Source organism: Physeter macrocephalus, chromosome 7 (genome assembly GCF_002837175.3).
Source record: "Physeter macrocephalus isolate SW-GA chromosome 7, ASM283717v5, whole genome shotgun sequence".
NCBI lineage: Eukaryota > Metazoa > Chordata > Mammalia > Artiodactyla > Physeteridae > Physeter > Physeter macrocephalus.
In genome coordinates, this window is record NC_041220.1 from 40,461,513 (window position 1) to 40,488,827 (window position 27,315).

At 34.3% G+C, this 27,315-nt stretch overlaps 1 protein-coding gene across 5 annotated transcripts in view; it reads left to right on the top strand.

The window, feature by feature from the left end:
• The window catches only part of EPHA5 (EPH receptor A5), a 326,273-nt gene that overhangs the window by 137,558 nt on the left and 161,400 nt on the right, over positions 1 to 27,315 (top strand). For all 5 annotated transcript variants that reach the window (XM_055085948.1, XM_024132021.1, XM_024132023.1 and 2 more), the window contains exons 4-5: positions 9,738 to 9,893; positions 13,860 to 14,195. In XM_055085948.1, coding sequence (XP_054941923.1) covers positions 9,738 to 9,893; positions 13,860 to 14,195 — 492 coding nt within the window. The remainder of the gene's footprint in view (positions 1 to 9,737; positions 9,894 to 13,859; positions 14,196 to 27,315) is intronic.

Genomic DNA, 27,315 nt, shown 5'->3' on the forward strand with positions numbered 1-27,315 from the left:
GCCACAACAGTGAGAGGCCCGCGTACCGAAAAAAAAAAAAAAAAAAAGACTTGATGACCATTGGCATATTAATCATAGTATTCTTCATATTAGTAAAGAGCTATTATTTATTGAGTGTTCTCTGCCAAGTGCAGCGCTACACATATATGGGTGTGTATGCTACACATCGTGTATATCTATACCCATACTATATTTGGATCTATACCTGTGTATGTGTGTATTCCAATTAAACCCTTACAAATATCCATAAAGGAGCTACTGTTTTACAGATATGGAAAATTAGTTTCAAGGTTTGTAATGTATCGTCTCGAGGGTCATATGGATACGTGTAAAATTGCCAAGATTTGAACTCAAGTCTAATAACCTCATAAGTCCAAGCTCTTTAATCAAAGAAGAGATATTAGGTGGCCACATGGACTGAAAGAGTTAAAAACAGGAACTGTGGAGAACACAGTAATGAGAAATAAGTAGTGAATAAAGTCCTGCTAATAGCAGTCTGGGTTACCTGAGATTGCATAGAATACACTTGAAATGTTTTCCACAGTCCTCAACCCTGAGAATGGTTCATTACATACAGAGTGACTATTATCCAGGAACAAGAAAGATGGTGCCTCAAGGCCTGCTCTCAACAGAATAATGGTGAGAAAGCTTAGCTGTGTTACCAGACACTCTGGTGCTGAACTTCCAGATTCTTTATTTATTGGCTGGTTCTAAGAATTTAGGCACATTGCTTAACCTGGTACCTATACAATGGAATTAATAACACTGACTTCATATTATTATTGTCCTAATTAAATGATCTGGATCTATGTAGAGTTCCACTTATTGACTGGCACTAGTGGTCATGCTGAATATATGTTATTTTGTTTTATTAGTATGGCTACTGTAATTATTGTTTCTATATCATGTAATTATAGAATAAAATGGTGAGATGTTGGCAGGATGGTAACCATAAAGTGACAGTGGAAAGGAATATGCTTTAAAACATAATCTAATTTTAAGTGAGATTATAATCTTGAAGTCTAAATTTCCATATTACGAAGTAAAGAACCTGCTTTGTAATCATCCTTGAGATCAGCCATTTAGTTATTGTTTTTTTGGCTTCCTTTTTCTTCCTGCTCTGACTTTTGAAAAAAAGCCAAGCCTCATTCTGGTTTTGACATTGAGATCACCAGATAGCTAAGACATAAAAATAAACTCTGGGAATGATTGAGAAATTCTATAGCACCGATCACATTAAACTAAGAAGAAAAAATATGTGAGCTAAACATAGACAAATAAAGATAATATAATATATAATGCTATGAAATATATTTCAGATTTTGCCTGCTTGAAGTTTCTAGAAATAAGGTATATTATTAAAGGACAGTCTTTACTAAGTTATTTTGGGCATGAATTTTCTATTCTGTGAATAAAGCATTGTGCCCCTAATGTTGACGTTTGAAATTGTTTAATTTGAAACCCAGTAGGACACTTGAACCCTGAAAATTAGGGGCAAATAGATGGTTGCTTTTGCCAAATTAACTGCACTAGCCAGTTGCTTTTGCTAATTCACAGACTTTCAATTTAAAAGGACAACATTTCATAGATATGGATTAAACATTTGCAAAATGGCTTGATTCAGTTTAAGTCTCAGTGTGCAATCTGGAGAAAATTTAGAATGACTGCATGTCTTAGGTATCCTTTATACTTCCTTCATTGTATTTATGTTCATATAAACCAGCTACATCCTATATTCAAGCACACTTTCTCGCAAATAATCAGGGCAATTTTTAAATATTTCTTTTGTTTTAATGTAAATTATAGTTTTCAAATACTTACTGTAGTTAATCTCTCTATATCTATGCTTTTTAAAGAGAACTGCATTGTTAACATTTTAGTTAAAGTCAAATTATAACCAATCTGGGGAGTAATTCTCTTAATGGACTCAGGAGTAAATTTTCCTTTGTTGTAGTTGTTGCTTGATTTTTAAGGAGAAAATTATCACTAATTCATTTATACCACAAAAAGTGGCTTATTCTTTATTTCAAAATGGTACATACTTAATCTGTACTTTTTCATCATATCAAAGGAGATATGATTTTGTTACTCTGGTTATATCATCTTCTGAGTTAGTGAACTGAGACGTAATGCCCAGTGGTACAAGGGGAAATGTTCATAACAGAAAGCACTATTTTTATCATAGCTGTCAAGGTCAAGACCCTGGGCCAGACCTTGCATATACTTCAAAACAAATTTTGCATTGGATTCTGTTCATTTTAACAACATAAATGCTTTTTAACTCCCAAATCTTTATCTGATTAAAATTTTAAATTAATTTTATCTAATTAATTTTTAAATGAAGTTGAAAATGTATAACCAAATATCAAATGTTTTGCACATTCATGTACAGTCTCATACATATCCTATACACACTATTACTAAAGCATGCTGGTATTTGTTTGGGAGAACAAAACTGCTCAGCATCTTAAGTATCTATTGAAATTACAGCAATAAAATGTGTCCAGTAAATTAACAATTAAAATATAACTTTAAAATTATCTATAGCAGTTTGTTATTGGAGAGAAATCCAGTTAATCAAAAATTAAAGGGAAATTATAACCTCTGCTTTGAGAGATACCATGGATTCTATTATTTTCAATCAATGTTCATCCTTATATAGATTGGTTATGGAAGTCTTTGAAGAGTCACTGAAATTCTGTGGCTTTTATTTTAGTGGAGATTTAGTTAGATAAATATAAAATGGTAATCTTGTGAATTACAGCTGTACACAGTTTAGGGGCCATGTGTCTGTCCATTCCAAACCACAGAGGGCTTCATGGGTTAGTTATTATATCTCATGCATGTCCATGTTGCCAAAGTGGAGAGATACATCATCATATCACTGCATAATGTCTTTTCATGAATACTCCATAGGACTCTTGGTATTTAAACTTGTGAAACTGAAATTAGTTTAGCTTAACTGTTTTATCTTAGAAAACCATATCATCATCAAGGAATAATTTTAACTAAGTAATAATTCAATCAACATGAATTACTTGAGCATGACAAATATTCCATCCCAGGTTATTTAGTACATAGATATTATCTATACATAACTTATTCAGTATATTTCAAATTTTAAGTATTTTCTAATGTTGCTAGCTGTTAGTTATGAAGTATGGAAGTTCTGATCTTAGAAATAAAGTAGGAGGTAATATTGGTACATAACACATTTTTTTACTAAATTTAAGTATATTCTGCTCTTTTGTGACCTATAGGGGAGGTGTCTTACCCTAGACTAAGAGAGGGAGTTCAGTTCAGTAGAATTGATCATTGACCCTACATGATACAGCACTTCTATAAATGACATAGATTTAGAACATAAAAATCTGAGAGTAATACAATCCTAAACAATTTCTAAAGTGACACATCTATATTTTATTTATAATTTACAATATAAAGTATAATTTAATAAGTATATAAAAGTTATAATTTTATATATAATTAATAATAATATGTGTGTTTATATCTTTTACTGAGAGACAAAAATGTTTTGTCTCCACACACATACAGACACACACACAGGATTCTATTTTTAAATTGTCATTTTGAGTGTCTTTTAAAAATGTGTGTATTAATACTAAACATTAAACAAGTAATGAATGCCTAAATATATGCCAGACAACATGTAAGCAATAGCCAGATGACTGAGTTATTTAATGGCATAATGGCAATGAGTAGTTTTTACTTATATTTATATGTCCAGTACAATTTATGACACATAGGCTTGTTTTATTACATATATTGAATGAGTGAATATGTAAAGGATATGTAGCAATTAATTTTACTTTTATTTATAAATATTATGTAATTCCTTTGAGTGTCTATCAATATTTGGTGAGCCTAATTTATATATATATACATATATATATCTAGAGAAAGAGATATATTTAAAGTATTTATCAATAGTATTCTTGTTCTTCTCTGATATTGTTTTCTAATATTCAAATTAGCCTTATTGCTTTCAATCATTTAAACTTAGTTTCTAATTAGCCTATTCTAGATTCTAAAATAGGTTAGTTGTCATGTTTCTGTTTGCAAACATTCAAGAACTGTTACCTAGTTGAAAATCTATTTTAATGTCTGTTTTAACACAGTACCTATTTTTTTGCTGAACATATATTTTAAATGTAAGGATAAATCTTCTATTACTGTTAAATTTTGGTATAAATATTTTTGGATATATTTTGAGTTTTAATTTCCTTCTAGCATGTTGTGTTATGCTGTTTTTCTTAATTAACACATCTTTTAAATTTCAGCTAACTATCTTGTGGGCACCTTATTTTGAAAAATCTATTTAAAAAGCAAATTTGACATAGCTTATATTCTCTGACAATTCACATATGATAGAACTATGGTAAAAATCTTGTTCATAGTGATTTTCTGTCATTCTTAATAAAGTATAATTGGATCAATCTAATGACATTTTTGAAGGTTAATTATATCTTGAACTCTATAGACAACAACAGTCTGTGCATTTATTATTCTCATTTCCTTCTAACATATATATTTATTTATATATTTATATATATATTTAAATGATCTGTATATTTTAATTCGAATGGGGAGAATTATAATTTAATTATAAATTACTAAAACAGTATTTTTTACATTACTTAAATTTTTTTTTTCTTGGTGACCATGCTTCTGGAGTATTGACTTTGAATTGTAAAATGGATTAATTTAAGTATCCCAGGAGTGAAGGACCTTTAACATGAAAATATTTTGGAAACATTAAAAGTAATTTAAATGACAAGAAATAGTTGAAAAAATCCTAACTTGTCAACTATACATTTTTGGTAATTTTGAGGATTTAAAAAAATTTCTAATCAGAGTAGACAGCACCTTTTCACACTTTTAACAAATGACAGCCTTCATTAATTTGAATATAAATGACATGCATCTTATGTTTAAATTTAAAAACTGACTATAACATCTTTGCTTTTAAAGTGATACATATGAGAGTTAGTGTTGGTAATCTGTGCAAAACTTCTAAAGTAGTGAGTGAAGATGAAATATTATTTTTTACTTGCCAGAACTTAATATTTAAGCAACTCTGATTACCAGATTTTTTAAGTTCCTGCCATACCATTTAGACCCTAAGAAAGACACAAATGTACTACTTATACCAGTAAATACTGATGAATATGTACTCAACACAAAGAACTATGCTTCATATGATGAAAATCAAATGAACAGTTTCCATTCTCCAGAATGTTTATATGAGTTGGGAGTAGATGAGAATTCATACACATAGAATTTTGGCAAAATATTTTCTATCTACCATAAAAGAGACGCTAAACAAATGGTTCAAAGTTCTAAAGGATGTGTAAGGAAACAATATGTAATCATGGATTTAGCACAAGCATCATAGAAAAAAAAACATAGCACTTAAAATGAGACTTGAAGCATGGACAGAATAAGAGTTATTAAAAATAGTTTCTGTGCCTCCAGAGGACTGCTAAGAAAATCTTACGAAACATGTTAACATAGGATGCATTTTTTTCTCCTGTTTCTTGTCCAACTTGAGTGGACTTGCATAGTATTTTCAAATATTTAGGTGACATGTCATGTGAAACAGCTTTGCTCCAGAATCTTCCTTTATTTTGAATGAACTATATCAAGTTGGAATTTAGAGAAATTTTACCGCTTACTTAAATAATTTTTGTTGAATATTGTCATGATTAAAATGTAAAAAGTAAATTTTACTTTTTTTGACTATTATTTATTTTGTGTTTCCCAAATATATCGTAGCTTCAAGGTATAGAGTATAATTTTTATTTTCTCACCACAGTACAAATATTCCATGCCACAGTCCTTAACAGAAAGAATGTCCTCAAAAAAATAATAATACACACAGAGTCTTCCAAATGTGTTCAGATTAAATCCAAGTTTATCATGAACTAGAAGCTTTTTTACCTCCCCGCCCAATTTACATTTCTTGTCTTTTGTCCTGGAATGCTTTTCCTGCAATATTCAGAGGCAGATAAAGGAGTTTCTCAAGTGCTGGAAATTGCAAGTAGGTTAGTATGAATGGAGATAGTGAGTGAGGAATGAGGTCACATTTAAAGGGTTTCTTAAATATTGTGTGGAAACTTGTAGGCTATGCTAGCATTTTGTAGGAAAATTAACTGGAGTTTCCAAAAAGAGGACATGATCAAATGCTGTGGAGAAGTATGGCAACAAGTAGGCTACATTCTTAATAAAAGCAGTGGCAGTGGAGTGGAGTGTGTCAACATGTGACTTAAAATGAGGAGGTGGATATGCATGTATGGTAAAATAATTTAAGAAATTGTGTTCTGCACGGAAACCAAACTGTTTGGTAGCTTTTCCCATGGGGAGAAATGAGGTCATGTGAGATTTATAGTTTTGTTGTTGTTATGTGTTTTGTTTTGCTTCATTTTGTTTCCATTGATGAGTTCTGGAAATTGTATCAGGCTCCTGTTAATGACTACAGGAGGGAGGGAAAGGGGGAGAGAGAGAGGGAGCGAGGGGGAGAGAGAGAGAGAGACAGAGACAGAGAGAGAGAGATTGATTGAGAGTGCCCCTGAGTATGTAAAAGGGATAGTAGACACTTGGAAAATTACTCTCAGAGAGTTACAATTCCTAATTCAATTAAATATATTTTTATTTGATAAGAGCAAAGACATTTCCACTTTAACAGGAAGAAAGGTGCATATAGGTTTGGAGATTTGGTGGTAGGAAGATAAGAAAGTTCCTCTCTGATGACTTCTATTTTCTCAGCGTGCACACACAAATATACCATGAGAGTCACAAAGGAACAGAGTTTATAAGGACTTAGAAGAAAGAGGAAAAGCTACAAAATAATCCTTTCAATAGTGGGAACTGAAGTTAACTAAGAAAATAATACTAAGATTGTGTAGCAGCATTGCATGTCTCACTTGGATTTAGGGCCATGATTTGAAGGCAATGGATAATTACGGTTTTGTGATATTTTTCTTGGACAACATTAAACCCTACAGTTTTCCTCACTATACCTCTATTTGGATTTCTTTAGCCACCTCAAATTAAATAATGCTTTAAACATAATCATTATCTTCCCCCAATACATTTTAGATCTACTGTTTTCTGAGAAAATGGTACCAGTATTGCCAGTGCAGTATAAGCCAAGCACCTTAGAGTTATTCTTAAGATTTATCACTCATGCATCTGATCAATTAAATGTATCATGAAATCTTGCTGATTTTACCTCATATTCATCTCCTGAATTTACCTACTCTTATCTATCACCATTGGATCCACTCTTGTCCATTTTCAGACCAATGCAACAGAAACAAAAAGGCCAAATGCCTCCAACCAGGTTCCTTTCCAATCCATTGCACGTGCTACAGTGAAATGATCTCTTAAACACTACTTTGATCTTATTATTTCCATGCTTAAAACATTGTAATAACCTGTTTTTACCCATTAAATACAAGTCCCAAATAATAGAAACCATAAGGTGTTTCTGACCTGGTATCCTCTTCCCTAACTTCATCTCTGCCTCTTTATTCCTACTATCTCCCTGATCAATATTTTAGTGTTTTTCATATCCCTATTGGTCCTCCTCTTTTGGTCCTTTGAAAAGACTTTACCCTCTAAGGCACTGCAGTACTCCTCCTCAAATTGGATACTCTTCCTAATCTTTTACATCTCAGCAGAGGCTCTGCTTCCTGAGGGAAGTCTTCTTTGACATCCCAGTCTAAATTAAGTGTCCATATTCACTCCCAAGCTCTTTCTCCTTCCTAGAATAATCATATTTATAATTATTCCTACAGTACCTTTAAGACTCATAAAGGCAGGGCCATGTCTATCTTTTTTACCTTCATAACCCAGTAGCAAGGAAACTTGCTACTGGCCCACCACCTGCTGAAAGCATTTTGTTCAGCTACTGAACAGAAAGATACATGTATCTACTTTTTACTTACATTTATATTGTTTCCTATTTCCAAAGTTGCCATGGAGGGTTGAAAAATAGTGTAATATGTGATATCATATAAAGTTTTTAAATTAAAAGGCACTCATTAAAAAGAAATTACTTTTGTTTCATGAGTGATAAATGAGTTCCAAATATGCAGAATGTGTAGATCGACAGTTCATGTCTTTGAGAGCAAATCATGTTTGAAGTGAGAATGGTTTTACTAAAAAGGATAAAAGAAGAAAAATTGGGTAACTTAGCTAAGAATGGTACTGGTTGCTACAGCAATCCTATTATAAGAAAAATAATATTTTAAATCTTCTCCTAATCATTTAACTACAAGAATGTCCCTAATATTATCAAAAAGCTCTTATCTTTCAAATACCTTCACATTCGCTCTGAATTTATAAGAGCATTAAGGCTTCACTATAGCTATAATTAGATCTACTGAAAAAGTACCTTCTCATTTTTGTCAATTCCTGATTATTCATGGGGATGGCAGAAAACCTTAGCATGGATTACTAAAACCCCAGATCATTTATAGCACGTGAAAATTGGCCCCAATTCATTATGTCTATCAAAAAATTCCTTTGAAATACAAGTTTACCTTTAAGCTTAGCAAATGTTCATTGATACTTGAATAAATGCTCTTAAGTATATATAGCGAGTTTTCAAAATATGAAAAAACATAGATGGTTGATTAGCTTTATGTTAACTAAGCTCTAAAAAGTAATCAAACCATCAGTTTGATGATCTTCACTTTGTCCATAATGGGCAATTGGAATATTGAAGTTTGGCTTTATTACCCATTGAGAGGAAAGAAAGATACAACAATCTAGGGAATCTACAGAATAAAGAGACTTATTTTGTTAGCATTTACTTACCTGACCACCAACTTAAGAAAAATATCGGAGAACATTTTCTTCATGTGATTCTAAGTAGTTCAGTTACATTTTTAATGCCATGCCATTTACTCATGTGTGCATTACATAACAATATGTGAACACCTTCTGTGGTCAAACACTGTGATAAGTACTGTGAATGGAAAATTGAATAAGGCACAATTTTTCCCCTTTGTAGAGCATTATAATTTTTATAGTATAAACATGACTGATATTAGAATAGATGCATGTTGAATCAGTAAGAATCTCAACGAAAAGTTCTAAAATGGAGTAAAATGTAAAACAAATGCCTAAAATATGACTCCTCCTGGAATCAATATAATAATAATAATAATAATGTGAATTAATAATAATGTGAATGATATACCAGCTCAATTATGCATTCTTTCCATTCTAACAGAATTTTGTGAAGGTTTTAGCACCTACTAATTGGTTTATTTATTAATTCAACAACAAAATTTTAAGTAACTACTGTGTACCATGCCATTCTCTGAGCATAGTGGAAATTTTGTATTTCTTCAACATAAGTTGTATTAATAATAGCATAAATGAAAATTATACTCAAAGCACTTCTTCAGTTTTAAATACATATGAGCATTTACCTTTTATAATTTCTTATAAGCTCCTGTAGCATAAAAATCATTAAAAATATATCTATTCCAAACGTTTAATTTAAATACTTAAAATAAATATTTAATTATCTGAATGAATAGCCTGTTATTTATGATTCAGAAACTGGTGAAAAATTTTTGAAATTAATGAAAAGATGGTGTTATATGTAATCTGTGTATACTAGTCAAAATAATGACATTATTCACAAAACAAACACTGCATCTGTTCCAGGGAAAAGCTTAGTCTCTTATTTCTTTTGACAGTGTGCAGACCTGGGTTCTTCAAAGCCTCACCTCACAGCCAGAGCTGCAGCAAATGTCCACCTCACAGTTATACCCATGAGGAAGCTTCAACCTCTTGTGTCTGTGAAAAGGATTATTTCAGGAGGGAGTCTGATCCACCCACAATGGCATGCACAAGTAAGGAAACCCATGGACATTTGGTGATGCTAATTTTCACCAGTTTGAAGAAAGAGCATGATGGAGCCTGTTACATTCTATTACCATTTCCCCTAAAACAGGCATAATGTTTAATGTTCCAATATAGAATTTCACCAGATTTCAACCTTCTTGAGTAAGCATTGAGAAATTTGAGTCTTTTTTATCACTTACTGTGAGAAGCATCCATTTTCCCTCATTTCAAATTCAACATCTGAGCCACAAATATGGAATTTTTCCTTTTATTTTATGATTTGTTTTAGTGTTCATGATAGCCAAACATGACTTTGACAAATCCATTTCCCTGTCTCTGGTAAACCTTTTTTTTATTTTTCTTCCTCTTCTTCTTCTTCCAAGGCAGCTTTCTGATCACAAAAACATGCAGTACATGGCACTTCTACCTTCTCATTCTAACCTGCCCCACTAAGCTGCAAAGACCAATGAGAAGGTCATTTATAAAAGAAGACAGGAAACACTACACAAACATGGAGAACTGGGGGTTGGCAAATCAAATTTAAGAGTCAAATATAAAATCAGTTGTCAACTAGGATTTTCAAGTAGTTGTTGTGTTTATTAACAGTGAGTGTCCTTAACTGTTATTAATTATATGATCAGGTAATCTTACAATGAGTACATGAATATTAAACATTTAATTCCAACAGTTGCAGTGGTACATCCACATCTATCGATGTTTTGATGTTTTTGTTTTTCTAGTGTTCCACATATTTCTGGGAAGGAAACAAATTTATATGTTAGTTTGCTTCATGGCAATACTTCTTTAGTTTTTCTACCATAGTCTCTATAACAGATCAAACAAAAACAGAAAATTGAAGGGAAGAACAGTGAATCCCATCTCCCCATAACATTCAGTTTCCATGACGTCCCATGTTTTACTATTTTAGATAACAGTAAGTTGTAGGTGCTTTCAAAGATGAAGACACATTTTTTTAAAATTTAGCATTCACGGGTATCATATCTAAAGACATACAATTTCTTTACTTAAATAATCACAAACTGAAATTTTATCTGAATTTCAGTGTCAATTTCATTGTGTCAGTGAAACATATTTTCATAATTTCTCAAATCATTGATATTAATTAACTCTATATTGCTAAAGATCTTTCTTTATCACATTCTGATAATTTTATGGGTTAGATGATTATTAATTATAAACTATCTTCTTCAAATAAGTAAATGACATTATTATATACATTTTTTGAGAGGATACATTTGAATTGAGGAGATATAAACAATGATTGGATGTGATACATCTTGGTTTCAGTAGAAATTACTTCAATTATTCAAAGCAAAAGAAAGACCAAATAGGGAGTGTTGGCTAGACTGTAGTTTGGTAAATTAGGGAGAGAAAACCATATCTTGACTTATTTAAATTTTATTAATTTTTTAAGTATTCTTTCTTTAAGTAGTCCATGCATGACCTTTATCTTTCTCAGCACAAATGTGAGCCTCCCTTTCTGTAAATTTACTAGGTTTGGGAATGGTGGAGAACCCTGGTCTGGTGGCAAGGACTGCTTAGCTTTCTTTTAGGACCTGAGGCTTTGTATTTTCTCTGTCTCCAGGTGTGTGAATTTCTAATAACTGTGTCTCAAAAGAACACTAGTTTGTATGCATTTCTCAAAAAAGACTATTGGGAGTCCTGTAGAAGATCTTTCTAATATATAATCTGTGAGTGTGTGTGTTCTGTTCTTAGTTGCATTCATAATAACACAAATTCTTCATATGATGATACCCTTGAACAGATGAGATGGCTTGATGGATGTCTCTTTGGCTCTTTGCTATTAAATTTATGGTTTCAACTACTTTTAATGTTTTTTCTGGTACTCTGGACAACAAAATGTTATAAACCTGTAGGAAAAGAAAATCAAACAAAATTCAGATTCTAATGAATCTGTTCAAATTGAGGGTAATTCTCACTGCTCTACTTTGGTTCATGCATCACATCTATTAGCAGGACAGTGAAATTTCATTACATTACTTTTAGGTGCATGTCAGTCTCAGTCTCCACTGGTTACCTCTACTTTAGGGCTTCCCTTGAATATGAGTTTTATTTTGACTTTGAGAGGTATATGTGCCCCCATCCACATGCTGAGGGCTGTTAGTAGCAGAGTCAAGAAAAAGAGTCAGACTCTGATGCAGTTTTTACAGATTTAGAGGAAAGGTGGTAACTGAGGGTGTATTTCAGTTGGTAGAAAAAAACCCTCAGAAGTTTGATATCTTTTTGAAGTAGACAAATTTCAAGTATATTTTACCTTTTTCTCAAAAGTAAACCTGTAACATTTTGATCTCAAATTACATTTTCTCCATAACCTTCCACTAGTAAATAAATAAGGTAGAGGGAATAGAAAAAAAAAAACAACTTGTATTTCCATCTTAAGTATTTGTTTTAACTTAAAAGTGACTGTTTTATATCAAAGTGTGTGAGGTTGTATGGAAAAATTCACAGGGTCAACCACAAATATAGCTAAAGTGGAGATTGTTTTGTCAAAACTGGCAGCTTTTACTTAATGGAGTTCTTTAATTTTAAGTGATATTTTATAAGTACTAGGTAGCTTTCTTATTACTTTTAAATTTAGTCCTCAGCAGTCATGGCTTAATAAATGTTAGGTAGAAATTAACATTAATTTCTATATTTAGAACAGACAGCACATATTAAGATAACTAAGCGCTGTCATCCTAAGTAGCTTAATTTATGCTTATGAACCATTCAGCTACCATCACAGTCCATTTTATTCCCTGTTGGGAAATCTTTACTACATCTGAAACAAATATAAATGTATTTTCTCTCTGAGAACATCTGATCATATAATATTAACAGCTGGCTGAAGTTGTAACTCTGAGTATCTAAAAACCTACTATAGAGTCAGACATTATGCAATGAATTCTTTTAAAGACTTTATTTTTTAGAGCAGTTTTAGGTTCACAACAAAACTGAGAGGAAGGTGTAGAGATTTCCCATGTATCCCCTGTCCACACACATTCATAGCTTGTCCCATTATCAACGTCCCCCACCAGAGTAATACATTTGTTACAATTGATATGTAAACAAGTTTAATTCTCTTTAGTCTGCTATTATTTCAGAAATAAAGTAATATACACATGAATATTATTTGTTATTTATATATAACTTTATTCTGCTGATCTTTCAAGGTCAGAACATGTTCATTCTTCCTCTTATTGTGTTTTTGAGAGTTATTTTTAAAACAAATTTTAGGTTTCCAATTAAGTAAAATTCACAATTTTGCAGAGCCACAATATTAAAACAATATCAAAGTAAGCAAACTTTTATTACAGATTGCAATGTTGATCAACTACTTAAATTCTAGTTCTTTCTTGACATATGAAGGAGGTTCCAAGTTCTGTTGGTGGTTTATCAGTAGCTATGCAATTTATTTTGAGATAAACTCAGGCTACTTTTTCTACTTTTTGTGGAATTTGTAGTCAAGAGACCCACTAATAAATCCTATTTCTACCTGTGCTCATTGCTTAGTAAATCCTTCATGTTTACTTCCTAGGTTTCAGGGATGAGTATCATTGAGGAAGTAATCTGTTCAATCTCCAAGGAGAATTTTTCCTTGGACTTGCCAAAGAACTCACCACTATTTGAATACATAATTTTATCTAACATTTTTGCATACATATTTTTACTCCATAATTCTTTACATATACACTAAGCAAAACATCTTTATTTGAATTTGCAACTTTGCCAAGATAAGTCATTTCTATAGTATACCAACCCCACTATTGTTCTACAAAGGTATAACAAGATTTTTCAAAGATTATTACAAATTGATGGCTCTTGCATCCTCCCTGCTTAACAGATTGATTGCAAATCCATTTTTTTTCCTTCAGACCAGAGATTTGTGTAGTAAACAATGCCTAATTTTATAATCTCAAAATTTGTTTTTTTCACTTTACTTTGCAAACCAGGACCCCCCTCAGCTCCTCGGAATGCCATCTCAAATGTTAATGAAACTAGTGTCTTTCTGGAATGGATTCCTCCTGCTGACACTGGTGGAAGGAAAGATGTGTCATATTATATTGCATGCAAGAAGTGCAACTCACATGCAGGTGTGTGTGACGAGTGTGGCGGTCATGTCAGGTACCTCCCCCAGCAAATCGGCCTGAAAAACACCTCTGTCATGATGGTGGATCTGCTTGCTCACACAAACTATACCTTTGAGATTGAGGCAGTGAATGGAGTGTCCGACTTGAGCCCAGGAGCCCGGCAGTATGTGTCTGTAAATGTAACCACAAATCAAGCAGGTAAGTGCGATGTCTAACCAAATCATGTACCTTAGGCCGAGCACTGTCAGTCCCCTCCACAGCTCAGGGCTAAGTTGCCTGAGACATGAGAGATGACTTCCCATTATCCAGAGGGTTAGGACTTAAAGTAAAATACATCTTGAAATGCTTTATCTTAGCTTTAAGCAAATAAAAGCTAAGACTTTCTTAGCAGACACATGCATGGACAGAAAAAAAAAAGATAGGCTTTAATTGAAAAAATACATTTCTGGCTCAAATCCATTTGTGGCAAAATTTTTTATCTCATAATTTCACACAGTGCAATAATTACAGCTCAGATCTACATTTTTGTTGTTTTGTTTACTTCAGGTGTTTTTGTTTAATTCACTAATTTAGCAGGTAATCTGGCAGGTTGGTTGGTTTGTTTGACACCACATCTGAATTTTCTTTGCAGATTCAAATAGGGTTTTCTTATTATTTCTATTATTATTATAATAAAAATACATGAGATAATTTTTGATAAATCCACTTATCAAAATTAGAATAACTATGAACCATTGTACAACCACCATACATGTGAAGATACATCTTTATGCCATATGAATATCTTGGAAATATTAGGGAGTAATTATTAAGGAGTAGGGAAGATAGTTCTGCTTGAACTACTAATTCCCCTAAATTTTCCCCTCAAATATTTAATTTTAAGTAAACAATATAGAAGAATTATCTTCTGTTAAAATAAAAACCGAAGATAAACTATGGCTGAATTAATAACTCATTATGTGGCAAGAGTCATTCAAAGCCTATGAGTAATTTATAACTTGTTTTTGTCAACAACAAGTACATGGGTGGGAAGAGACATTAAATGTAACTTTCCTTCTATTTTTTGGCCAAAACTCTCAGTCCAAGGGCATAAGCTTGTTACCTCATAATTACCTCAGGTGGGCTTTGGTGGGTGAGGACATCTTTGCCGGTAGAGCTCACAATGCAATAGGATGTGTTTGACTGAATCGAATCAGACTTAATTCATATAATGTTAGTATAAGTTTGTAGGTGGTGGAATGATCTGGTTGACAAGAGAATGCTGTTGGTAATCAAGTTTTGGCCAAAATAATTTGAATTATTGGATGTGTCAGGTAAATGAAGTGGTTATCTCTTGAGAATAAGAAAAAGAAAACACATGCCATTGAGTTCATAGTTATTTTTGTCTGATAAAACTGAAGAAAACATTCAAAAGTGGCCCAGATAATATACAGGTATTTGCGTAATTCACTAAGAATCATTCTAAGCACTCTAGATGTTCTCATCCATGTTGAATAGATGCCAATAGCATTTTTTTATTCCATGAGAAAAAACACAGTACACGTATACACCGCTGTCCTCAGTGAATCCTTTATATTTTCTCCATTTACTCCCTAACCTAAGGTTGAACTAATAAAAGTGCTAAAAAGAGCTACACAAAAATAGTGAAAATTAGGTTTTCCTTCAGCATAGACTCAGCTTCTGGCAATACTAGTGTATGTTGATTTTCCATCGCAGTGTCTAGATGCCACAAGTGCTCTGTGAATGTGAACCGCCTTCCCACATCAGAAAAATACTGGCATTAAACATTTGATTTCAGGCTTCATATGCAACGTCTTTCAAGCTTACTTGGTTCTACCTGTGAATCTTCCACTAACATATTGAAAGCATATTGAACAATCATTAAGAGTTGTATCCCTTTGGGAGGACATTTTCTAAGCTTGCATAACTTTCTTTGAAAGATATTTCTCTGATGAACTAGATGTAAGACATAACTGTTTATTTTTTAAATGATGTTATTAATAAATATTTGCTCTAGTTGTCTTTGACTTACTGGCCAGTTAGGACTGCAAAGTGTGTTTTTTGTTTTTTCAACTGTAAATACCTTAAATATCAAGAAAGAATAATTTTCATCCAGCTGTTCAAGGCTTGGCTATCATGTAATAAAACAAGCATTTGTATTCAGAGCAGAAACTTTTGGTTGCTGCTTCTCTTCCCCAAGTTCTCAGAGTACACATAGTGTAAAATCACTACAAAACTACCCCCCAAAAAATCAAAATAAGAAGGGAGATTTTCTCAGTATCTGACATTTCAGACCAACTAAGTCCCAATTTCCACAAAAATGATTAACTTCAAGTAGCTCCTAAAAGCTCTTAGATTCAATGCCACTATGCTGGACATTTATCAAGTACCATCATTATAGAAAGTGGGCTGTAGTAGTTGGTTTTAATGTCTGAATTTTTCTTCAGCATTAAATTGTAGAAAGTTATCTGTACCATATGCAGTTTTCATATAAAGCTTCTTTCAGCAGATTCCAACATTAGTTTTACTCTCCTCTAAGGAGTGTTTTTTGATAGATGCATTTGTTTCTTAATTGATTTGTCTCAACTTTATAATTTTTTGTCATTTTCTGATTGATTTATATTTGTGACATGAATGTGATATATGAACTATCCAGATTCAAAATTATATTCAACAAGTACAAGAAGAAAAAAAATAGTAATTTTTTTCAAGATAAGAATCTTGCATTAAGCTAGAAACTGAAACTGATTAGGTAACCCTGGCTCAGTCTAGAAAAGGAAATAATGATTTTGTGCTGAGGATAGTGATTAAATGATTAATTTATGGATGTTTATACAACATTTAAGACATTTTTCCAGCTATTAAATCATTATGGAGTCTAGCATCTTGCTTTTGCGAGTTGCCTGAATTCAAATGATACTTTTTTGCATGAAATTTAATAGTCAAGTCAAAAGATGCAGTTTTAAGAAAAGCTAAATACTATAATTAGCTGGAATTTATGGGCCTTGTAAAATGCAGCATAAGTACTTAGGTTGACAAGGAAAGAATTACAGAGTTATTGTGGGGATTATCATGGTCAAGAAATATAAACACATATGAAGGGGGAAATTGAGGAAAAAAAAGTAATTTACAAATGGACTTGAGGACACAGGGTGAGGGAAGGGGGAAGCTGGGGCAAAGTGAGAGGAGCATCGAAATATATATACACTACCAAATGTAAAATAGATAGCTAGTGGGACGCAGCAGTATAGCACAGGGAGATCAGCTCGATGCTTTGCGACGACCTAGAGGGGTAGGATAGGGATGGTGGGAGGGAGGCTTAAGAGGGAGGGGATATGTATGCATATAGCTGATTCACTTTGTTGTGCAAGAGAAACTAACACAGTATTGTGAAGCAATTGTATCCCAATAAAGATGTATTAAAAAAGACAAAAAGGTAAAAGAACAGTGTGAGAAGGGGAAAATGATAGGAAAATACTGCGTTGGCCAAAAGATTCATTTGGGTTTTTCCATAACATCTCACGGAAATGTGAATACGTTAATCACATAAAGAACTCTAATAGTCAAATTGCAAAGTGGATAAAATAATGGATATACAAACCGTGCTTTATTAAACTCAAACTTAGAAAAGGAATAAAATTCATTGAGCTCCTCCAGTTTTCTAGTGATTTTGTCTTTCTATGCAGTGCATTGTTTTAAAAAATTGACTTACATTTAGTAATTTTTCTTTATAGAAAAAAGCATTTAGATTATTTACATGACAATGCTTCTGTTGTTCTCTCCTGTTGTTCTTCTGTTTTATTATTTTAGGGCGTCTAAAAGTATATATTTGCTAGATAGATGGATAGATGGAGGGTGATATATCAACATAGTATGAAAATTAAAAATCCCATTGAGGGCCTCCCTGGTGGTGCAGTGGTTGAGAGTCCGCCTGCCGATGCAGGGGACACGGGTTCGTGGCCCGGTCGGGGAAGATCCCACATGCCGTGGAGCCGCTGGTCCCGTGAGCCGTGGCCGCTGAGCCTGCGCATCCGGAGCCTGTGCTGCGCAATGGGAGAGGCCACAACAGTGAGAGGCCCGCGTAACGCAAAAAAAAAAAAAAAAAAAAAAATCCCATTGAAAGCAGTTACTTTAAATGTTTCATTATCTGCTCACAAAAGAGCCGCGTAACGCAAAAAAAAAAAAAAAAAAAAAAAATCCCATTGAAAGCAGTTACTTTAAATGTTTCATTATCTGCTCACAAAAGAGCGTGCATTTATGATGCTCTTCTATAAACATATTTAAAAAATTTTTACTTTAAAATAATTTTGCACTAGGCATACTTTATCAAGAATTAAATCATAAAGCTCTTTTAATATATGCAAATGTATATTTTATCCCTAGAAAGAATAAGCTCATTCTAACTGAAAAACCAAAAGTATTAACACTTTAATTTTCAAAGGTACAGAATCTTAATTCTGAGCTGAAATAGACCAAATTTTAATTGTTTTGAAATAGTCTTAGACTCTTGGACTCTTGCCTCAGAGCACTTGATTAACATGATATGAGTTGCAAAGTGCAACAAACACTTTGGAGGGAATGTCCCAACATGTCCCAGACTATCAGAAATATCACTAAGAAATGTGATTACTGTATTTTGAAGGGTTTTATTTCTTGGTTCTTCCAAAGGTGTCTGGGGGACATGATAATCTCAGTTCATCAGGTACTTTCAATTTGATGCCATTCATGTAGTTGTCCAGCATGATGTCTCACAGGATGTGGAGATGATCAAGGTTCCTGAGACTAAATTATGCTGTAGAGTTGGAAATTTAAGAGAATGCTGAATTGAGATGGTAAAAGTACATAGTTTTTCCTGAGAAGAGGGCAACAAATGTTTTCTGTTGGTCTCTATTGATTGAGATGTTAAAAAAATGTTCATTGTCACTTACTAGATTATTACTATAATCATTCTGAGGGTCTTTGTTGATTTTCTTCAGTGGAGAGAACTTATTGGCTGTATTTGTAATCACCACTTGATTAAATGTATTGTTGTTTGCCAAGATTAGTTTGACTTCTATACAGATTAAACAGGTAATTTAAATCGGCATGTTGGTAATCCCCACTCTTTATTCTTTTATTTTTTTATGGTGACACTAATTGCCGCATTCCCCCATGGATCCACTAAAGGTGTGTGTTTACTCTTTTGGCAGGAGGGAGATGCTTTAGTTTGGTCTTTACTACAGTTTTACAGCTTTTACTGCATGAGCCTCAGAGACAAGGAGACATTTCTTCCAGTTGAAGAGAAAATCTTCCAAATGTATACCAGTAACCTGGTGAAATAATCAAAGAATTGAATGTGCCAGTTGTAATATGGGCTCAGGACAAAATCTCATTCATCACATCACCCTCATAACCTCCACTCAGATCAGGGTTTCTTAGTGGTATTCCGGATTCACATGGATTAGTGTTAGCTCAGAGGCAGTTTTCTATAATTTGTGAAATCTATATTCTATACCCTAGTTTGTAAATCTAAATTTAGATCCAGAAATCTACATTTTATAATCTGGGCAGTAACACCCCCCCCCACTTATCTAGAAATAGCCAGAGATTCATTTGAGATGAACTGAAAAGGAAAATGTATAATATTAACGTATGTTACTATTGCACAGTCCTTCTTAAGGACAGTCAATTTTCTCTTCTTATTTAGGGGTTATAGGGTAAGTAAACTAAATCAGGTCTAGGAATTCATGAGAGACCATGACTAACTAGGTCACTAAATTTTGATTTGTATTTCTCAGACCTTCATATCATTAGTGGTGCAGATCAAATGGCCCATTATTTCAGTCACTAAATGCCATCATACTAGATTTTTCCATTCACATCTGCTGCCTATTATGAAATCTGTTCCCACTTTCCTTCTAGTGGTAAAGTGCTACTACTTGGCCTCTGCCATACCTGAACCCTAAAGAAATCAAGAAATCATTTCACTGCATCTTCAACCTCTGTGTTCTCACGTATAGAGAACAGAAATTTTAGAGATTTTATTTATAAAGGTGGCACTGTCCTCATCAATTTATTTCTCATCATAATGGTAATGAAATTGTCTTCTGGGTCCCTTCTGAAGATGCAATTAGTGGATAGTTTCATAGGTCTTGGAAAATAAATGCACTTTAACATTCCTATTTCAGTAGGTCATTTAATCCCTTCTTCTACATTAAAACAAGGAATTCCCAGTATCTGAACTTTATTTAAAAACTTAGCCCACCTTTCAATCCAGATTTTGGTCAACTAATTGAAGAAGCATTTAGCACTTGTGATAGCTACCTGGAAAACCACATTGGATCCAGAATCTCTAATCATGCATTTATACCAGCTTGAATGAAATTGTTTCTCGCTTCTCTGTAAGGAACACATAGAATCCATTTTCACACATATTCCCTATGCTTTTGCAGATTTAAGTTATAGAATCTTGTGAGACTCATATTCAAGGAGCTTCTTGTCTCCAGTATTGACCAGGTAGTTGGCTCCCAAGAGGATGTTGGAATCTTGAGTTCAGATGGAGTAATAAGTTTGAGCAGGAAGACAAGTACTTCCTTCTATCAGTTAATGATCTTAGATAAAGTATTGAAGACATGAAGGAACAGCTTCTTCAGTCAGGTGTGGGACAGCTTAATGGTAGCAAGAGAGACTCAGTAAGATTTAGAAGTTGAGAATATTTTGAATCATCTGTATTCTCCTACATATCCACATTCCAATGCTCAGGGTTTCACTCTTTTTTTCCAGTCAGTGGCCTCATTTTCTCATAAGACAAGGCAATAAAGTTAATCATTTTAGAAGTTCAGGAATTCTGTGGGATAATACTTGGTTTTTGATGTGCAGTTCTGTCATCCTTTTCACTGTTAAGAGGACGTGAGATATGGCATGGAGACTCTCTGATCATCTCAATATTACTTGAGCAGATAATTTAAACTTTGAGAAGCTAATTTTGTTTCTTTAAATTCTGCAGTGCAGTTAGACACAGGCTATCCTTCCTATATTGCTTATATTTCTCATGCTTTTATGGTACTAAAACAGATGGAATTTGGTCACGAAAAATATTATCCTCAAGAATCACTTTATTTGACGTGACCAGAGGTGATAAGACATATGCCCCATGTTGTTAGATTATCATCCTTTAAAACTACATAGGTTCTTGCTACACTGAAATTCAACCAGTCAAACCACTGGTCCAAATCCCCATTCCTTTAAAAGACTGTTGCCTGCGACACTTCTCTTTGGGAACATTTTTTGGTTTTAATGTCTATTTTCTTAGTTGCAAACAAAATTTCCTCCGGTTTAAACAGAAAAGCCCTTTAATAAAAGGTATTAAGTGGCTTATACAATCATTGAGAAAAATAGATTCAAAGATTAGAGGCAAGTTTCAGGAGAAATGCCCAATACTCTACCACAGATCTGGCCTGATGAAGCAAAACATTGTCACTGCAGCTGTCAAGCAATAAATGGCAGGCACTTTACTTTATTGCAGTTGCTGCTGCCATTAGTAGCATTGCTATTTCGGAATCTCAAATTGAAGCTACTGAAAAATCTTCAGATTTGCCACCATATTCAAACTATGATATCCAATGAATTTGTTCAAATTTGAATGAAAATTTCTACATATAATTGTTAAGCAAGTTATCTCCATTATTTTGAAAAAATCTGTTTTTTTCAAGTAATTAAGGTTTGTTCATCCTATCTTTCTCTTTTTCTTCCTCCCTTCCCCCTTCCTTTCTTCTTTCTTTCTTTTCTTCATTCTTTCTTTCCTTTGTTCTTTTTTAATTCTGTATTTTCTTTGTATTTCAGATGATGTGAGTTGAGTTAATAATATGCCTTAACTCATGGCACATTACCATCTTTGAGCTATGCAAGGTCCTCACCTGGTTTATATATTTCTTATGTACTGTTTTTATCCCAAATCCGTTTTCCTAAACAGCAGCCTTTTCATGGATTAATTGTTTATTTCTATTCATAAGTATTCTTATTAAACGTTTATTTAGCATTGGATGCATGTGTTTTTAATTTCATGTAATCGTTATGTTAAATATCTCATTCTGACTACTAAATTTTTCACCACAATCAAAATATTTTATAGATCCACTTATATTGCTTTTGGCCATCTAATGTGCTGCTTATAACTGTCTTATGTCCGCTGCACTTTACACACTAATTCACCCAGGGACAGAGACCCAGATCCTTTGACTACCCAATCTGTGGGCATTCTTTACTCAATTTAAAGCCCTAATATAGTGATTTTCATTCAGTATACCCAAATTTTATTTTATAAAAAAGGAAAAAAACTCAATAAAACTAGTAGATCACATTTTCATTTCTTTTCCAATTTCCCTACACAGTGTACCTAATATAATTTCATTGTCTTCAAAATAAAATACAGAGTAGAAACTGTGTGCATGTGTGTGTGTGTGCATTTAATCTGTTACACAGAGCAGCAAATTAGTGTGTTGGTTAAAGATCTAGACTGTGGAGCCAGACTTTCTGTTTTCCATACTGTCTCTGCCACTTACTAGCTATGTGACATGGTAAGTTACTTAAACCTTCCAGAATCTGTTTATCCACTTGTAAAATGGAAAAAAAAAATAGTATCTATAACATTGGATGGTTGTGAGAATTAAATGAGTTAATAGCTATAAAACAGAGTAATGCTTAGCACATGATAAGGTATTGATAAATGTTACTATAGTAGTATTTAAGAAACTTTTCAGTAGTATTCCAATAGTGTGAGTTCATAGAAGAAACTATGAGATAAATAGCTTTTAGACTTTATGAGTATTATATAGACAAACTCATTGGTGAAGTAAAATAAAAAGAAAAAAATTCAAAAATGAAAAATAATATATAGAATCAGTGATGCTGCAGGTAACAAAAGCAACTGCTTCAATTTTGGAGGAGTAAACTATGATATTTCATTTTCCAGTAGTGAATCTATCTTCAATGATTTCTTAAAATACTGAGTTTTATATTGGCATTGAAGTTTTTCAATTCAATAAAATGTCCACAGCAATAACATAAAGAAACAACAAGAGAATAACAGCATCAAAGTAAGAGCAAAAAGGGGGAAAATACTTTGTATATAGAAAATAGTCATAATTTTCATTTTCATCAAAATGTATTTGGAAAAATACAAATTCTGTTAGCTACATATTTTTGTTTATGGACAAATATTAATTTGTCAATTATTGAAGTTTCTAAGGAAAAATATCTAGAGACAAATGTTTTGTTTAATTACATATCATGAATATCTGTACATTGGCCTCATACTACCAAGAAAAACCTTTTAATTTTGCCAATTGAAGCTGCCCATCCACATCAAAACTTGGCTTAAGTGAGGCACAAGTTCTGAGCTTTTCCTATGCCTATTTGCTGTTTTGAAAACATAGTTCAAAAATGAGACACTAATCTGATGATTTTCTCCATAATTCATCTCTAGTGTATTTAATAAGGATTAGCAGATGGGGTGGAATATTTTTAGAAATCCTCAAAATACTTTCTGGTTCACTAACAAGAATCTTTCTAGAGACTTCTTTGGTTTCTAAAAGAGACTTCAGGGACTTCTGTTCCTTCTTTTTTTCCTTTCTACCTACTGTGGTACCAATAACAGAGACTATGAAGGCTAGCATGTCTCAGCACTTAGTGTGTGCACATTGCTATGCGAAGAACTTTATTTGCATTTTCTTATTTGATTCTAGCAATATCTTCATGACATAATATTATTATTATTCCCATTTTTAGGATGAAGAACTGAAGTTTAAAGATCTGAAGTGATTTGCCCAAGGTCACAAATCTAGTAAGTGAGGGAATAGGAATCCAAACCACGAAATTCTTACTCTAGAGCTACTGTGCTCTGAACCACTAGTAAATATCGCTGTTTCCTCTGCCTGAAGCCTATTTCTCACATCATTGTCCTAGGTAGCTCAGTCTTCAGATCTGCTTAAATCGCTGCTTCCATAAGAAAGTTTGCTCTGCTCTCCAGTTTGGGCTTGCCTCTCTAAGGTAACCTGGAGCACAGGCAGTATAACTATTTGCTTTCTTATCTATTTTTCTGGAATCTTCCCCTGGGGATCACAATAATGCCTGGAACCTGTGCTTCTTAAAATATTACCTAAAATAATGAGTTCAATTGTTTCTCTATTATTTGAATTAATGTTATAATTTCAGTTACTGGTGTGATGTGTAACGTGTTTCTAAATTTTTTGGAATTCTTCAAATAATTACGTGCTAAGGTTTTGTTTTCTTATTTCTGTTGGGTGCCTCTCCCCACCCCCTCTCTTTTAAATTCAGGATCCAGACACAGAGCCCTAATTGTAATTCATAGGTTTAGGTTTTCTGGAACTCTGAAATAAGACATTATTATTTAAGGTCTACTGCTTAGCTGGCCTTCCTACTTTCTTAATATCTGTTTCTTTAGACACTCTAATCTTGACAAAAGGATTCACTGCAATTGACTAACTTATTCCAGAGAGGAATTTTGTATAATGATTACTGTGCTATTTAAGAGCAATGCATAGTGTTTTCAATCTATAGTGTGTTTATGAGTTACTTACTCATGAGCTGCACACTCTGCATTTATGGTTCATTATATCCAAGGAAGGGCCTGAGAATCTGCATATTTTCACACACACACACACACACACACACACACACACACACACATAGTCAGTGATACTGCTGCAGGGTGTGTTTAGCCCACATTTTGAGAAAAACTACACTTGCGGGAGGTTATGATATTTGTTTCCTGTCCCTCCTTTCTAGGGAAGTGGTGACAACGCTTAATCAGGTTGGCTTGATGTTGCTTTTCTCAAAAGCTTGTTACAAAATACCTGCTGATTTCTGTTTTTACACCAGCAGTGATTTTGTTAATACTATTTTCTTTCTTTCTAATGTGGGTACTCTATTCTGCCTACTGCTCACCTAGAAGCTAGTTTTAAACTCTGCTCTTTTGTGTAATTCTGGTTGCAAACTCACTCCCTATTTAACAGAAACATGGTCAAAAATCCATTTCAAGTGTTCACCATCATTTGGTTCACTTCAGAATCAGAGCAACTCACTCAGCATTTGAACTGTTCAGTCATTCATCTCATTGGCATGTATGCTGTGAACTTATTTGTGTAAAGATGCCTATTGTAAATTGATATGCATAGAATATCAAGTTGTTTAAAACCTCACTCTGAAGTGCTGTTGCTCTCTAGTCCTTGAGAACAGAGTTCTGAAAGCATTCCCAGTGACCTGGCAGCATGTAAAGGCTTCTTAGTGTGCTCTTTAGATGTAGCATAATACAGATGCGAAATCATGTTTAAATCAAGCATATCCATGAGTCCTCTATTAGGTTCTAAATGAAGTTTACTTAGAATACTGAAACGTTTTTTGTACAGCATGTCGAAATGATTTGTTCATGTGATTTTCCTGAAACTGACTGCCATTCATTCAACCATCAAGTATTTATTCAGCACCTCCTGCATTCATCATATGCTACTGAGAATTCTGAAAGATACAAAAGCAGTTGAAGGCATACTCCATCCTACTCCAACCTTAGAAGTTTTTATTTTCCTGCTAAAGAATTAACATATTGAAGAATAAAGCCTAATAAAATAAAACAGAGCTGGGAAGATGGCGGAAGAGTAAGACGCGGAGATCACCTTCCTCCCCACAGATACATCAGAAATACATCTACACGTGGAACAACTCCTACAGAACACCCACTGAAAGCTGTCAGAAGACCTCAGACCTCCCAAAAGGCAAGAAACTCCCCACGTACCTGGGTAGGGCAAAAGAAAAAAGACTAAACAGAGACAAAGAATAGGGACGGGACCTGCACCAGTGGGAGGGAGCTGTGAGGAGGAAAGGTTTGCACACACTAGAAGCCCCTTCACGGGCAGAGACTGCGGGTGGCGGAGGGGGGAAGCTTCGGAGCCGCGGAGGAGAGCGCAGCAACAGGGGTGCAGAGGGCAAAGCGGAGAGATTCCCGTACAGAGGATTGGTGCCGACCAGCACTCACCAGCCTGACAGGCTTGTCTGCTCACCTGCCGGGACGGGCGGGGGCTGAGAGCCGAGGCTCGGGCTTCGGTCGGATCGCAGGGAGACGACTGGGGTTGGCGGCGTGAACACAGCCAGATGGGCATGAGACGCTAAGGCTGCTGCTGCCGCCACCAAGAAGCCTGTGTGCGAGCACAGGTCACCATCCACACCTCCCCTCCCGGGAGCCTGTGCAGCGCGCCACTACCAGGGTCCCGTGATCCAGGGACAACTTCCCCGGGAGAAGGCACGGAGCGCATCAGGCTGCTGCAATGTCACGCCGGCCTCTGCCGCTGCAGGCTCGCCCTGCACTCAGTACCCCTCCCTCCCCCTGGCCTGAGTGAACCAGAGCCCCCGAATCAGCTGCTACTTTAACCCGGTCCTGTCTGAGAGAAGAACAGACACCCTCAGGCGATCTACACGCAGAGGGGGGCCAAATACAAAGCTGAATCCCGGGAGCTGTGCGAACAAAGAGAAAGGGAAATCTCTCCCAGTAGCCTCAGGAGGAGCGGATTAAATCTCCACAATAAACTTGATGTACCCTGTTTCTGTGGAATACCTGAATAAACAACGAATCATCCCAAATTGAGGAGGTGGACTTTGAGAGCAACATATATTATTTTTTCCCCTTTTCCTCTTTTTCTGAGTGTGTTTGTGTATGCTTCTGTGTGAGATTTCATCTGTATAGCTTTGCTTTCACCATTTGTCCTAGGGTTCTGTCCGTCCATTTTTTTTTTTTTTTTTACTTAAAAATTTTGTTTTTCTTAATAATTATTTTTTATTTTAATAAGCTTATTTTATTTTATCTTACTTTTATTTTATCCTCTTTCTTTCTTTCTTTCTTTTTTCTTTCTTTTCTTTCTTTCTACTTTTCCTCCCTTTTATTCTGAGCCATGTGGATGAAAGGCTCTTGATGCTGCAGCCAGGAGTCAGTGCTGTGCCTCTGAGGTGCGAGAGCCAACTTCAGGACACTGGTCCACAAGAGAGCTCCCAGCTCCATGTAATATCAAATGGCAAAAATCTCCCAGAGATCTCCATCTCAACACCAACACCCAGCTTCACTCAACGACCAGCAAGCTACAGTGCTGGACACCCTATGCCAAACAACTAGAAAGACAGGAACACACCCCACCCATTAGGAGGGAGGCTGCCTAAAAACATAAAAAGGCCAAAGGCAACCCAAAACACACCACCAGATGTGGACCTGCCCACCAGAAAGACAAGATCCAGCCTCATCCACCAGAACACAGGCACTAGTCCCCTCCAGCAGGAG